The 16,419-nt window shown below is 36.9% G+C and overlaps 1 protein-coding gene across 1 annotated transcript in view; it reads left to right on the forward strand.

The window, feature by feature from the left end:
* LOC119772690 (gamma-aminobutyric acid receptor subunit gamma-3) overlaps positions 1-13,343 on the forward strand; it is an 82,700-nt gene extending 69,357 nt beyond the window's left edge. The window contains exons 7-9 of the mRNA XM_038269229.1: positions 2,462-2,614; positions 9,663-9,862; positions 12,196-13,343. Coding sequence (XP_038125157.1) covers positions 2,462-2,614; positions 9,663-9,862; positions 12,196-12,477 — 635 coding nt within the window. The 3' untranslated portion in view covers positions 12,478-13,343. The remainder of the gene's footprint in view (positions 1-2,461; positions 2,615-9,662; positions 9,863-12,195) is intronic.
* Positions 13,344-16,419: the final 3,076 nt, after the last annotated feature.

Below are 16,419 nucleotides of genomic sequence, written 5' to 3' on the forward strand. Positions count from 1 at the left end.
TTTGGCTCCAGGCCTAGCTCCTCCTGCGTCTCACCAGGGGGGATCCCTGCGCGCTGTGACACTTGCTCCGTCCGCACACATCTCATCTTGGTCTGGTGGATCTTCAGACCACGTGGGTTTTTGATATATTTAATATACGATAATATGCCACCCAAGATGGCGGACCGGGAGCTGGCCAGTGACGTCACTGAAAACCCCCTATTGCAAGTGCAGTATTTCCCACACAGACCACCAGGGCGGCCGAGAATACCTTTGTTCAACCTGAAATGACTCATTTAATCATCCAAAACGTTATGGAACACATTAATTAACTGAAAAATGTTGCATAGTGTGCCTTTAAGGCTTTATATGTGTGAAGGAGGATTTTAAATTCTATTCTGGATTTAACAGGAAGCCAATGAAGAGAAGCCAGGATAGGAGAGATATGATCTCTCTTTTTAATTTTCATCAGAACTCTGGCTGCAGCATTTTGGATCAGCTGAATGCTTTTAACTACATTTTGTGGACTTCCTGATAGTAAAGAATTACAATAGTCCAGCCTTGAAGTAACAAATTCATAGACTAGTTTCTCAGCATCACCCCTGGACAGGAGATTTCTAATTTTTGCAATATTCCGCTGATGAAATGAGGAAATTCTAGAAACCTCTTTGATATGGGATTTAAATGATAGGTCCTGATCAAAAACAACACCAAGATTTTTTACTTTATTATCTGAAATCAGTTTAATCCTATTCAAATGAAATGACTGGCTAATCAGCTTATTTTTCAAAGACTCTGGTCCAAAGACTATAACTTCTGTTTTGTCTGCATTCAGAAGGAGAAAGTTAATAGTCATCCAGGTTTATATGTCTTCAAGACATGCCTGTATTCTATGTAATAGGTTAGCTTCATCTGGATTTATAGGCAGATATAGCTGGGTATCATCAGAATAACAGTGGAAATTAATCCCATGCTGTCTAATAATTCTACCGATTGGGAGCATGTATAAAGTAAAGAGAATTGGTCCTAGCACTGATCCCTGTGGTACTCCACAGGTGACCCTTGAGCGTGTGGAAGATTTGTCATTAATGTGAACAAACTGAAATCAATCAGATAGATAAGATTTAAACCAGTCTAGAGCTGTTCCTTTAATTCCTACCAAATATTCAAGTCTTTCTCAAACAATATTATGATGAAGTCCCTGCTGAAAAAGAAAAATAGATTTTACTGTCCTCAGCATTTGAATACCATCAGAGATAAAGGGTTACAGCTTGTTTATAATTGCATTATTTATTATTTTGGCATTGTAGCTATTTTAGCAGTTATCTTAATGTTTTCTCCAAACATTTTCATTTTGTCTCTCTGCTGTCACCTTTGCCTCCTCATAATTGTCCAAGGCCAGTCCAATTTATTGCCTGAATGAATGTTTTCTGTCTCTCCTATAATTCAATACAGCCAATTATGCAACACGAGGAATATCCCATCTGGCTGTTTTGTAGAGTGAATATATCCTGACAGTAAAAGTAACCAAACCCACCATAAATATTCACCAGAGTACAGAGCACAACTTCAAAGAATTGATTAACAAAAGCTTTTTGGTTTTCATTGTGTCACCGTGGGGGGTGCGGTTGCTTGAGGACCCAAATGCAGAGGTGAGTGAAGCAGAGATGAGTTCTTATAGGTTTAATGAAAAACTGAGGCAAACACCCAGAAATACAGAGAATAACAAACAGCAAACATCATGGAAAAATCCACGTGGAGAGCCAAAGCAGCTAAGGAACCAGCACTGAAGAACTGCTAGGTAGAGTTTATATGGAAGACGGAACAATGACTCGGTTAATCAGGTATGGAGCAGGTGTGGATTGAAGTGACTAGAAGGTAGCTAGGGGAAAAGAGACAGTCACAAGGGGGCAAAAGATAGTAACTAAAGGGTGCTTAAATATAATACAAAATGGAAACCAAACCAAAAATCAACAAACCAGAATTACTAAGATATTGAAAACTGAAAACTAAAAACTCCCAAAAGGGGAGAACGATAACACAATGACATCCATGGATTCTAGTGATCCTTTTTTTGTTTTCAGCCTGTATAGTATTTGCCTGACCTGATTGGTTATTTTAACCAAACATAAATAGTGAAAAATAATCACTAGTTATGTTTTAAAGGTGGTCCCATTGGCAATATACACTATTCAACCAAAAAAAATAATAAAATTATTGGTTGAAAAGAGTAAGTTATCTTTAGATTAAACCCATACACTCATCTATGCTTCTTCACTCTACAAAGCGTTTTCTTTACAAATTTAGAACCATTGAAACCAAAATAAACTTCAAAATATATTTCCAGCAAGGATTACTAGGATGATGTGAAATAAGAGAAGCTACACATTTTTTTGCTTTTAATTGTTTTTAAAATTCAATATTAGATTTGTAATTTGCTAGTTTTGATAAGATTTTGTCTTCATTTCTTTTTAAACAACAGGTGACTACGTAGTGATGACTGTGTATTTTGACTTGAGCAGAAGAATGGGCTACTTTACCATCCAGACTTACATTCCCTGTATACTCACCGTGGTTCTCTCCTGGGTGTCCTTCTGGATAAAAAAGGACGCCACTCCAGCCAGAACAGCTTTAGGTATTTTGAAATTTTCCAAATTATAAAATTGGATGCAATCATCCCCTCATGTCAAATACTAATTTGTTTTCACTGAATTTTCTGTCCGTGTCCCATTAAACTGCAAAGACATTTGGCATGTGTGTCATTCATTGTCTGTCATGTTGTGCTTTTTCTTGTGCATGCTCTCTCTGTTGTTGTGCAGAACAATTGGCATTCATGCAGGTAAAGGATTTTGCTTTTTCTTTGTTTTTAATGTAGCCTTTTGTTTGAATGGCTGATTTTGGTTCCTACATTCTTACGAAACAGTTATTGAAGTGAACGGCAAACTGTTCCATCACTCAGTGCCAATATCTTTGTTGTTTTGTGCCTTGATGCTGTGGTGTCTGTGGTCATTCATACATGCAGGTGCAGCAAAAACTGGGAAACACCTGCAAAGCCCTTGGTGCTTCCCTGGGATGTAAAAGACAAATTAGCATCCAGGTGCTACTAATCAAATGAATTCTATTAAACAATAAATGAAATTGTTGCCAAACTCTATTCCAGCAGGAATTTCTGCAGCTTAGTAACATGTTTCCAATAAGTGTGCAAAGATGTCAGGAGAAAAAATAGTAATGAACTTGGTCCTTTTCAAACTATTAAGTCTTTCACTCTACACAGAGAGAAAATAAGTGGAAAATATTTAAGATAGCTAGCAATCCTTTTACTCATATTCTCCTCAAGACGACTCTGTAAGGCTTAGAAGTTGCAAATGAAAGAACTCCATCTCCGATGTTACAGGAATCACTTTGCATTATGTTTAACCTCCAGCCTTTACCAAAGACTCATATCTTATTGTTTGTTTAAAAGAATTACCCGGAGAACATTTTTTTCTTTCTGAAACAGAAATCACAGCACAATTAAGATGCATTTACATGAACTACACAGCTGAAAAAAAAATAATTAGAGCAGATGAGACCCCTGAAGATATTTTACAACACTTTTCAAGGCAAACATTTCATAATTCTATTAAATTCAGTTCACAACTGTTGAGAACAGTGGTGGAGAACTGATTATGTGGATCTGCTTTGCAGCAACGAGACCTTTCAGATTTTGAGTCAAACCCCAGTGAATATCAAATGTTCTAAAGTCAGAGGTGAGTCCATAATTCCAATGACTAAAACTCAATTTGCACTGAGTAATTGGACTGTGATCCATAACAATGCGGCTAAATTTAAGCAAAAATCCCTGGAAAACAAAGAAGTTGCTTTGATGATCCACTTCTGTGATCTAATTTATTAAGCTTGTGTAACCTCAATGGCACCTTAAATGCGCATAAGTGACTCTCCTTACAAAGGTTGTAATCTATCAAAAACAAACTGATCGTGAAAATGTGTAGTCTCTTACACCAACTCTGATTGAAGCACAAGCAGTAGCCAGAATTTGAGGACAAGGAAAGTTGGTGACACTGATGAGGTGAGGTGAGAAACTGAAGCCAGTTTGCATGATAATTCGTTTAAGATATTTAAATTCAATTCATGCATAATGTTAATCATAAATACACTTTTTCAGGTTCAAAGCTGTATTATGATATATGCTTGTACTGCTGGGTACTTTATGACCACCTGTCAAAACAAGAAAATAAGAAAAAACAACAAAAACAAGAAAATAAGATTCATCAACCAGCTGAATCAATTCCAAATCAAAGTTTGAACAAGGTTTATACGTTTTCTCACCATTTTTCTCTCCAATGGTCAAAGGCTTGTGAAGCAATCGCACTGATTTGTTTAAACATCTAAGTATTGTTGTGAACTCCACATGATGGAGACATTAACTAGAGATTTAGAAGGAAATACATTTTCAGAGACCCCTCCTTGAACCACCACCTTACCTGTTGGATGGGTTTCAGTGCCTGGATGATGACAGAAGCTGTGTTGTTGAGGGCATGAACGGGTCTCCCAAGGCAAGCAGACTCTGGGCAACAGGTCAGACACAGAACAATTCAAAGATCCCTCATGATGACCAAAAAAAGAAAAAGAAAAACAAATGAGAGACATGTGATGTCACTAAGTAAAGCAGAGCAGAGACTACACCTTGGAGCCAGGCCTGAGGTCGGGATTCATTGGCAAGCAACCAGTGGCCGGATTCTTTCTGGCGGGACCTGGCAGGACTCAGTCTGAAGGATTGACGGTAGGCCATTCCCGAGTGCGCCCACCAGCTGCATGAGAGACCAGTGCAAAGAGAATTGGGTGACAGTCAAAGGAGGAGGCCTCAGTGACCCTATCCACGTACACTTAATGTTGCTCTGGGGACGTGGAATGTCTCCTCGCTGGGGGGCTCTGCTGTCCCATTTTAGAGTTTAAAGCAGTGGATGAGAGGGTCGCATCCCTTCGCCTTTGAGCAGGGAGTAGGTCTCTGACTGTTGTTTCAGCCTATGGGCTAAATTACACTATGGAGTACCAGGCAACAAGCAGGTACCACAAGGCAAAATGTGCCGCAGCCCAGGCGAATGCAGAGGCAAAAACTGGTCTTTGGAGGAGTTTAGAGAGGCCATGCAGAAAGACTGTAATTTTTTGTCAAACTGTGCAGCACCTCTGAAGAGGGAAGCAGTGGTTTGCTAATGTTGTTTTCAGTTGGGGTGGGGAGCTGCTGACCCTGAAAGAGCACTTTTTTTGAAGTTGGAAGGAGCACTTTGATGATCTCCTCAATCCAACTGACACACCTAATGTGTTGGAAGGAAAGGCAAGGTGCTTGGTGCCAGTTTTATTCATCACTCAGGCTGAAGTCACCGAGGTTGTCAAAAGACTCCACAGTGGCAAGGCTTTGGAGGTGGGTGAGTTCTGCCCTGAGTACCTCAAAGCTCTGGATGTTGTTGGCCTGTCGTGGCTGACAACTCTTCAGCATCGTGTGGAGTTCGGGGACAGTGCCCCTGAATTGGCACACTGGGGTGGTGGTTCCCCTGCACAAGAAGGGTGTGTTACAACTATAGAGGAATCACACTTCTCAGCCTCCGTGGGAAGGCCTATGCAAGGTTGATTGTCGACTGACTGTCGAACCTCGGCTTCAGGAGGAGTAGTTTGGTTTTCTTACTGGACGTGATAAAGTTGCCCAGCTCTACAGCCTCTGCAGGGTGCTCGAGGGCTAATGGGCGTTTGCCCAAATGGTTCACATGTGTTTTGTGGACCTGAAGAAGACATTTGACTAGTTCCATCATGATGCCCTAAGGGGGGCAGTTCAGCAGTACGAAGTCGGGGGCCCTTTAGTAGGGGGGATCCGATGTTTTATACAGGCAAATTGCAAACATTAAGTCAGGCCTGTTCCCAGTGAATGTTGACAGGGCTTCCCTCTGTCACTAGTACTGTTCATAACCTTGTTGGACAGAATTTCAAGGACCAGGGAGGGCCTAGTTTGTTGTTTGATAAATCAGAATTTTCTTTTGTGTACACAGTTTTCAGCTTTTGAGCACATGCAATCTTTTCTAATAGATCCCACTCAATCCTTGATAAATGAGACCCATGATCTTTAACTGGTTGAAATGCTGCCTTTAGGTTTAAAATGACTACACCTAGATGAAAACTTTAAAACCTTTTAGAACTAAAAAAAGAGGGGCAAAGCTTCTTTGTAATTAAATTTAAATCAAACAAATTAATTTGTCCTTACTGTTTACTCCATCATTTCAAATACTAAAGTATTTTGGGATAAAGTTAAATTGAACTAAAGCCATAGGGCAGTCAAACAGACTTCTATAACACACCATTATTTAGAGCTTGAGTTCCTCAATTCCAGTCCTCTTGGTTAGGGGTCCTGCACTTTTAACATGTGTTATTTAAAGTTAAAAACAACCCACTGGACTCTTTTTTTCCAAGTTTGAAGAAAGCCCAACAAAGCCTTGTTTTTCACTAGAAAACATGCAAATGGAAATGGATGAAGGGTCCCACCCCTTTGGAATGGGGGTCGTTTGACTTTTTTTGTTAGCCCACAAATGCCCCATACATGTCTATGTCTCTGCAAAAAGTCCAGTGGATTGCTTTTAACATTTGGAATGACTATGACCTGGATGACTGAGAAACGTCACCAGCGTATGTAATTAACCTATTTGATTTGGGCTTGTAAAGACAGAGACACATCTAAAAGGTGCAGGGCACCAAATCCTAAGGACTGGAATAAGGAATCCCGTTGTAGTGGATAACAACAGATTTCTCACATTTCTGGGGACTGGTTTCAGGTTGGGTTATGACCACTACAGCTGACTCTTAATGCTACTGAATTACTCATTTAATGCTGTATTTAGTTTTTATCAGGACTGTCATGAAAATCATTTAAACTTATTTATTCTCCAGTTACATGTGCACAAAAAACAAACATTTATTTAATCTGCTTTAAACAATGTGAATCTATTGCAATGACATAAGGATGCAGGAAGAAGACAATAAATGATTACAAGCTGAATGTAAAGACATGAGCCAATTTAAAGGATAACTAAAAACATGACTCTGCCACGGGGCATTTTTTTTAAATAAAATGTCACCAAAATGGGTACTGCAAAAGAGATAAAGCAAGAGAAAAGTGTCTGACTGACACACATTTTATGGGTGGAACCTTTCATTTTGACTCAGAAGTCAGAATAACGGGTACAGCTGCGTTTATATTATTACTGATCTTGAAGGTGGTCCTATTGGCAATATACAAACAATTGAGAATACAAGCAGGAAACTGGGAAGATTGACTCCAACTTTCTAGTTCCAAGGTAAATTTAATTTCTATTGTTACACAAGGCTGTACCATTTTAACTTCTCTAGTATCCTCCCTTCAACCAATAGAGGGCAGCACTATGACATGTCCAAATTTGCATATTACCGGGCGTGGCAGTGGTGCAGAGGTGCAGGGATTAAGCGCACAACCCATGTTTAGAGGCTTTGGTCCAAGACCTGATGCAGGTTCGAGTACCGGGGTGTTAACCTTAGACTGATCTCATTTTCTTTCTGCATAATCTCAAAAATATTAAAGAAAAGGCCAGTAAAGTTTAAAAAAACTTTTGCACATTAACAATACAAAAAGGATCCTCAAGGCCCAATTTATAAAGTTTATTTGCAAAAGAAATGTATTGATTTAGGGTTTAGTTATTGTTTAGGTCTTTGTGATTATAAAGGTAAAATATGTTGAATTGATGTACGCAATAAGAGAGTTTACAAAAGTTCAACCGTAGCAGCATTTTATTTACACTCCAAGAAGTAATAGTGAAGAAAACATTCCTTTTAAGCAATAACCTAGTCTAAGACGTCTGTTAGAATAGATGTTTCTGAGATGCTCATCTGCTACTCACACTATGGCAAAACCTTGAAATGTGTGCCACAGCCCCAGAAAGGAGATGAGGGTAATCACAGTGGCAGCCAAAGGATAAAGGAGAAGTGTGAGAAGCCAGTCTAAAATAGATGAGGCCAGCAGGTTACCCTGGGAACGTCAATGAAACAGTAACAGATGTTTCATTTTGTCTTCTTCTTCCTTCTGGTCAGTGTTACAATTCATTCATAAAAAGTGGCCCAGAAGCTTAATATTGTTCTGATAGAGTGCATTGGGTTTAAAAGATAGATGATGTATAATATTTATTGTTTACTTAACCTTAGCTTTTGTTATGACTAAATTATTTTCATTTTTAAAAAAGACCAATGTGATGAATGACACACAATAACAAAAAATGCAGGCTATGCCCACAAAATATGCTTTTAGCATAAGTGTCACGCGGTTGTCTAAAATGTTGGCAGACATTACATAATTAATAAATATACTTTTTGTGTTTTGATTTTTAAAAACTATATCACAACCAACTATACGCAAAACCTCTAAAATAAATAGACTACATTTTTTATTAACCAGTTCTTCCATAATAAATTCTGCAACTCTTTATAAAATGTTTCCTGCCTTTTGAGGCTGAAAAATTGTTCATAATGTCTGCAGAAATTAATATGGTCAACTACTAATCTAAATAGTCTTTGTTATGTCACAGACAATCTTAAACAGTTCTTTATAATTTTGAGCTTCTAAATGCACCTCTCAGCAGATTCAGCAGTGACTGCAGTGCAGGCTTTCTATATGGCTATCCAAATATGTTAAAGGTTTTCCATCTGTGGACCACTGTGCTCTGTTCTCCAAAGACGAAAGGGCTCGGTCATCTGTTTCAATTTGCATGTTTTCAAAACAAAAACAAGGCTTTGATGGGCTACTGTATAAAACCTCGAACGCAACGCTATTCTTGACATTTTGAACTGAAAAAGCTTCCTGGATGGGAAGCAAAACGTCTTGCACTTGGAAACAAAGTCCAGTGGATTGTTTTTTAACTTTTTTTGGAATGACTATAACCTGGATGACAGAGAATCTTCACCAGCATCTTCTCCAAAGATAGGTTTGTCAGGGAGAAGTTTATGCTGATCTTTTCTCATCTCTGCATCAAGCTACTGTAACCCTAAGACCAGTTAAACTTTTTTGTTGTTTTCATATATAATTAATAATTCCTAAATGATCAAATTTATTTTATTGTTTAAAGTAAAAATAATGACATTATATATTTTGTTATCATAAAAAAAATATTCATGCAATAAAAACAAATCCATATCTTTTACTTGCTCTTGGAGGCCCCCCAGTTGCCCTGTAGCCCTAAGCAGGTGCTTGGCCTTCCTGTGGCTTTGGCCAACCCCTGCCAACTGGCCAACTTCACATAATCGTGCCTTCCACACATACATATTAATGACTTTATCACAGCTGGCAGGCATCTAACAGCCAGCATGTTTGAGATGACTGAAATAGTGATTTAAAAAGTATATTAGAGAGAAACCAGGGGAAGGATTAAAAAGCCCCCTTTTGACAAATGTATTTTCCTTGGTTCTCTGAAATTACATTTGCTCCCCCAATTTTAGCAAATGGCACCTGCAAACTCTTATCAACCAAAAAAAGTGTACTTTTAAAAAATGCTGCTTTATAAGCGATTGTAAAGGCTTTATTTGACATTATTAAAAGCAACTACTTTTTTTACTCTTTTCTGTTAAATTATTTTTAATTCAAATATGTCATTTGATTTTTTGTCCCTTTTTTTCAGGAATAACCACAGTCCTTACTATGACCACACTTAGTAGTGTGGCCAGGACATCCTTACCCAGAGTGTCTTATGTCACCGCCATGGACCTTTTTGTCACCGTTTGCTTCCTCTTTGTCTTCGCTGCCTTGATGGAGTATGCAACGTTGAACTACTACTCCTACAGCATTCAACGACCCAGCTGCATGGAAGCTAAACAGCTGGTATGTTTGCTCTGACCGTTTTCATTCATATACAGTGGTGCCTTCACTTCAGGGTTGTTGTTTTTTTCTTTTCTTTGCTTTGTGACTCATTTTTCCCTTACAGTATGTCAAATCAATTTTCCCTATATTGAAATACCCTTGATGTGTTGCGGAGTACTAGCAAGAAAAATTTACTAACTCAAAAACTACAGCATATACTGCATTGGTTTTCTAAAGTAGAATGTGCAGCATTTACCTTAGAGATCAGACGACTTGATCAGATGACAGAGGTGCATTAGAAAGGCTGCACTGCATTAATGGATCTCACTCACAGACGGCCGCCCATTTTCCTCTCTTTCATCAGTTTGGTTTTCAGGTTATCTTTAGTCTCTCTTTTTTCCATTTTCCTGATGTTTACATTCTTTAAGTTGTTGTGGGAGTTCATTTGATTTCTTTTTATTTCAGTTCTGTTCTTCATACATTAAGCATCATTTTCTGTTTTATTTCTTCATAATGGTTTCTTTGCATCTCTGATCAGCTCCATTCATGTGAAATAGTTTTCTTTTCCTCAGTCTCCCTGTGGTCCTTCTGCTCCAGCTGCTTCACATTATCTCCTGATTAACTCACCTGCATTAATTGCCATTGCTGCGCTCGTATTGCTTTTCCAAGTTGACAGCATACATACCTCAGTGGAGTTTTTCAACAATGTTGTTTGATTAAATGCATAGCCTCTGCTCTTTCTCAGCACTGGCCTTCGTACTATCTTTTTTTACACTCGTGGTTTGAAAAGAGAAGTTTTGGAAAATTAATCAAAGCACCATATCGTGCACAATACTGAAGTTTTTACTGCAATCTAAAAGCTTAGGGTAAAATATATAGAGAGACAGAATGCAGGGTGGATGTAATCCTCAATATAATAAAAAATGGTTTAGTTCAATTTAATATGTATAAAATGTGCTATAATAGGTGAGATTACTGCCTCAACTGAGTAATTATCCTCAAAGCCCAAAAGTAAATAAAAAAAGGTAAATATACCCTTTAGATTCTGATCCTACACCCAAAGGCAAAATCTACACTGCAAAAAATAAAATATATGTATGTCATTTTTTCTTAGAATTGCTGTATTTTCCCCCTGATTTGAGTAAGTTAATTTGTCAGTGGAGTAAGATGATTTATCTTTAAAAAGTGAAAAAAATAAAACTATTATTCTATTTCAAGCGCTCAATATCAAAATACTCACTTCACTCCCAAATCATCTAATTTACCTGTTCAAATTAAAAGCAAAAAACGTTATTTAGTACATGTTTACCTATTTCTAGCTCAGTTTTTTCAGTGTGCTTCTAAAATGATTCCACCAGGAAGATGGCATCCTTCTCTGTCAGCATAGTTTGTCCACATTTTACTGCATTTATGTTATTTAAATTCAGCCAAACAACTTGGCATTGTAAAAGGCCACAAGTCATGAAAAAATACTGTTAGCTGAAAGCCAGGAAAAAAAAAACAAAAAAAAACAGACCTCTTACACTGCTGGTTATATCTCCTTAACGTATCACAGTTTTATCTGGGTCTCCCCAAAAGCACATTTATTAAAGCAAACTGTATTGGGATTAATTTATTGTAAAAGCTAATATTTCTGTCAGATACTGTAAAAATTAAAATCACTTAATCCAGCGTATATTAATTTAGACTAAGGTCTTATTTCATCACAAAGGGGAGAATGAATCTATATGACCAAAAGGAGCAAGACGCGTACATTTCATTGTCACATTTACCTATGTGGTCACACACTTCTACTGTAATATATTATCCTTTCATCTACTGAGACAACCCCATTTAAACAGCAATAAACCCTGCCCACCTTAGGAGACAGGGAGTCTACATCGTACCATGTCATACCATTAGTGCATGTGGGAATTTATCATCTTGTCAGTGTCAATCCCTTCAGTAAATCCCAAATTGTAAAAACACATCCTCTGGGGATCTCTCCAGACGTAAACATTAAATTTTGTGCTGCACCAGCAAAAAATGTCTTTTAGGCTGCAGTATTCTTAACTTTCAGCTAATGTAAAATGGAACTAAAAGTTAAAACTTTAAAAATGCGCAATAGTCTTTCACTTAACTGCAAAAAAAGGGTTTGTATACACATTTTTTTCCCAAATAAATTCATGCAAAAATGATCTTAAGCTTGTCTAAAAGTGACTTCTTATTAGGAATACAGGGCTACAGATTTAGACTATCTTGTAAAATAATTACTGTCCATTTTTCTGACAATCCTCTTTGTGTTGTTTTAGTAAAATGGCATTTTACCAGCGGCAAAGCTCTCACTTTTATTTCTTATATCTGTTATTTCTCAGAACTTCTCTATCCTGGACGTGAGACCTCCTCCTCACACCGTCATCGCTTTGAACAACTCGATGTACTGGCAGGAGTATGAGGACCCCTGTAACTATGAGTGTCTGGACGGGAAGGACTGCCAGAGTTTCTTTTGCTGCTTCGAAGAATGTAAAGAAGGCACATGGAGAAAAGGAAGAGTCCACATAGATCTACTTGAACTAGATGCATACTCACGTGTTTTCTTCCCCACTTCCTTCCTGCTGTTCAACATTGTATACTGGGTAGGCTATCTCTACCTTTAGTACAGTATGTACAGCAGATTTGGAATCAAAAGTCAGAAAGTTGGCATAGTCTTGATGTAAGGTACAGTAACAGCAAATAAGCTCGTCCCCATGGTAGCTGAACATCAAGCAGGCAGAGATAACTGCTGTGGCGAGTTTAGGCGTGACAATACACAGCAGAGTTTTTCTTTTGTCCGCGGTACTCAGCTGTGTAAACTCAGAAAGGACTGTGAGGACAAACAAGCAGTGTGCCGCGCACTGGGACTCCAGACTGCTCAGGCAGTAAGACGGCTTATGTTGTAGGAGAACTGTTATCCAGCCATCAGTCAAATCTAACTGATGAAAATCCAAGGACATTCAAACAATTCCTAGTGCCTTCATTAGGAGGGGTAGATACTATCCGTAACAATAATCAGGGAATCTCATTTATAGATTAGAACAGAAGAGCCTGGCTTTGACTGATTATTATTTAGAGCATAGAGCTACATCTAGATAGTGTCCACAGGTCGGGATAAACAACCTTTTTGTTTGCATACCTCCATCATTACCTTCAGCTTTTGTTAGGCTGTTACAAACAAACAATTGTTTTAAAATCAGTTATTCCGTTTAAAGTCCTTGTATTGAGATTGTTGAAAAAATGTTGAAGCAACCAGTTTTTTCCAGCTGTGTGAAGCATAGAATAAAACGGCAATCCCCCTCCTCCATCTATTTCTACACACTGCATTGAAACAAGGTTTCTACAGTTGTTTTTCCTGCTTAGACTTAGATATAAGTTGTATGCATAGCGTATACAAAACGGAATTTCGTTTTTGTACAGCTTTCATGATATTTCTATTTCTTAAAGTGCAGCAGTTATCAAATGTAAACAGTGGTGGAGAAAAAAAAAAACATCTGAATCTCCAAGATAATGGTAACTAATGGCCAAGACTAACAGATTTTTACCTTTAATTCCATCTCAGTACTAATTTTAGAAAATGGTTTATGTGTAAAACCAATCGCTCTCCATGAGAAACAGCTACTGCCAATCAGAACATAATTAGATTCTTCCAAATTTGCTCCCTGCTGAAACTCTGTCAAGAAAATCGCTAGAATATTTTTTTGGATCTTATGTTGTTGTTCACTATTTCACTCTTTCATTCCCGCCTTGTGTCTCCTGATGCCAGATCAGGACTTGTCCACTGGTGGTTCCTGCACGTTTCTCACATTCCCCACTTTCCAGGACTGAAAATGTAATGTTTCTAGGACTTTTAAGCCATTTCTTAAAGCATATAATTTTAATGTATTAATGAATTGTAGAGTCTGGTAATGGATGGATGCCATACTTTTTAGAAACTGCTTAGAAACCCTGCATCTACAGTATAGAACCCCTCATCAAAATATTCACCCTTTAAGCTGCTAAATCATCCTGAGTATGTTTTTAATGCATTAAGTAAATTTTCTAAATGGTTTTCTATAGCTTGTGCTCATATGGTGAGTATTTCTGTAGTTTGATGTTACGTTAATTTCTTATCTCTCTTTGGTAAGATAGTTTGGCAGAAAACAGCAGTCTTGTATATATGCCTAGACTGGAAATAGTTTTCTGACATAGATTGTTCCTGTTAGTTTGACTCATTGGCAGACAAAGAAACTTTATTTTGGTAACTGAGAACTGCTTATAAAGAAAATACTCCAAAAGTGTTGCAGCATGTAAGTGCAGCAAAGCAGCAGTGTTATTGCAGCAGCAAACCATATTATTATGTTCTGCAAGAAATAAACAGGATAATGGCCTCTTCACTTCCGAAACTAAACTAAACTGAAATTATTTATCCAAAATAATTTACTAGAGTTTTTCATTTCTCTACACTACAAGGCCTGATCTTCAAAGATTCAAAATAATGGGTGCCATTTTTTTTTTTTTTTTGTATGTGCAATAAGTGAGCGTGTTTCGAGTGGTTTACAAAGATTGCTGCACAAATATTAAGACACTTTGTTTGACTCTGGCAGTTCTACAGGCAGTTTAATATAGAGGATCTAGAGAAAATGATGAATAAAAATCATTTAATTCAAATTTAAAGTATAATTTATCTTTAATAATTACATTTAAAATGTGCAATTAGAAAATCCTTTTCAAATTGTATTCCACATTGCATGATTTAAACGTAAAACTGGAAATTGCTTTCTTTATCAGGGACTCTTTAGGTTCTCTAGAAAAAAAGTCACCAGAAAGAAATATGAAGATCTAAGGCAAGTGGCGTTAATAATACATGATAACATTACTAAATAAAAGAATTGGTGCCTTATGCATTGATATCCTTCATTATTTTTTGAGGGAGAATAAAATCTCTGTTGTGACGATTCACACTTTCAAAATACTTTGCCATATATTCTTCAGTAATATTATCTTACCAATGTTATTTCTGATGGTCTAAGTAGATTACATGCACGTAGAATGTCTCTCCATCCTCTGCCTCCTTTGTGACAATAATGACCACAGATATTTTTGTGCAATCTGATGCACAAAAATATCATATAAATGTTGACATTTGCATATCCTCCACCTGTAAATTTGTGCAATTTATTAATCAGAATATGATATATATATATATATATATATATATATATATATATATATATATATATATATATATATATATATATATATATATATATATATATATATATATATATATATATATATATATATATATATATAACTCTTTGAAGATCTGCTGTGTTAACAGAAAAACCTCTGCATCTGTTTTAAGACCCTCAAACCTTCTGAAGTTCAGGCCCTCAGTCTATAGTTTTTGGTAGTTATAACAAGATAACAACCCAGTGGGCATTTGTCTTATAGTTAACTAGTAAACCAAAAGCAAACTTGTCTGCAGGATAGATTTCCTATCCAACAATTTTTTCCAGCGTTTTTTTTTTTTTTACAGCAAACAACTTGTAGCTCATAAAACAAAAACATACCTAAATAGGCTTTCATACACATAAGTGAATAACTGTGTTAATCGATTTACCATCTTATATTAATTCTTTGTAAATGTGCCCATTCAAATATATTAAGACTACTCATCTGTGTTTGGGTCTTAATTTGTTTGCATGCAGACACCGGAGCGTTATCCTGACAATGTTTTGGCACATTTAGAGAGAGAATGATTGTTTTAATATGGACTGGTTGTTTAGTAATTAGATTTTCTTGTTTTCTCATTTGACCTTGATAGCATTAGAATCACACATTTAGCTGAGGAGAACATCTGATTTACCTCCAGAAATAACCTGTAAGGCTACAGCCTGTTTTAAACAAAAAGGTGCCTTTTGCTACAGGCAGTAAGCTTTACACCTTTGCTTCTCATTTTTTTTTTCTCTCAGTTATTTCACAAAGTGCAATTTCTTTTTTTAAAACATCTTAAAATCCTAACTAACAGGTTTTGATCTTTGAAAAAAGAGCAGCGTGGTAGTTGTAGGTAAATTTGATCAAATTTAAAGATAAAGCTTCATTTTATCCAATGTGGATTATTTTAAATTTATTTCAGAGGTATTATTATGTATGTTATATAAAAGGTCTGATCACATTATAACATGAAGCATTAGAGGGTTAACTGCGTGGTCACTGTTTTAGGCAGGAAGAAAATGCTGTGCACTGGTAGAGCAGGTCTGAAGGACTACATTTTGTGCCTGCTGATCAACAGCAGACTAATACATGTAATGACAGTGTGATTGCTCATTCAGTCTGACAGCAGCACTTATGACTGTTTTGTTCTTTTTGTTTTGCATTCACTTATACTGATTAATAGATTGCATAACTCGTCATATTAGACATTTCTGATGCCGTAATTTGAATTCAAGACTCTGCTGTTTCTTTGGTTCTTCTTTATTCATCAAACTCAGTTTGATATTCGCCCAGATGTTCGTTTCAAAAGTTGCTCAAAGGACAATAATCAGTTTAATAAATCGTCCTTTTATATTAATTTGTCATGT

The sequence above is a fragment of the Cyprinodon tularosa genome, unplaced genomic scaffold (assembly GCF_016077235.1).
Source record: "Cyprinodon tularosa strain WSP-4 unplaced genomic scaffold, ASM1607723v1 ctg725, whole genome shotgun sequence".
Taxonomy (NCBI): domain Eukaryota; kingdom Metazoa; phylum Chordata; class Actinopteri; order Cyprinodontiformes; family Cyprinodontidae; genus Cyprinodon; species Cyprinodon tularosa.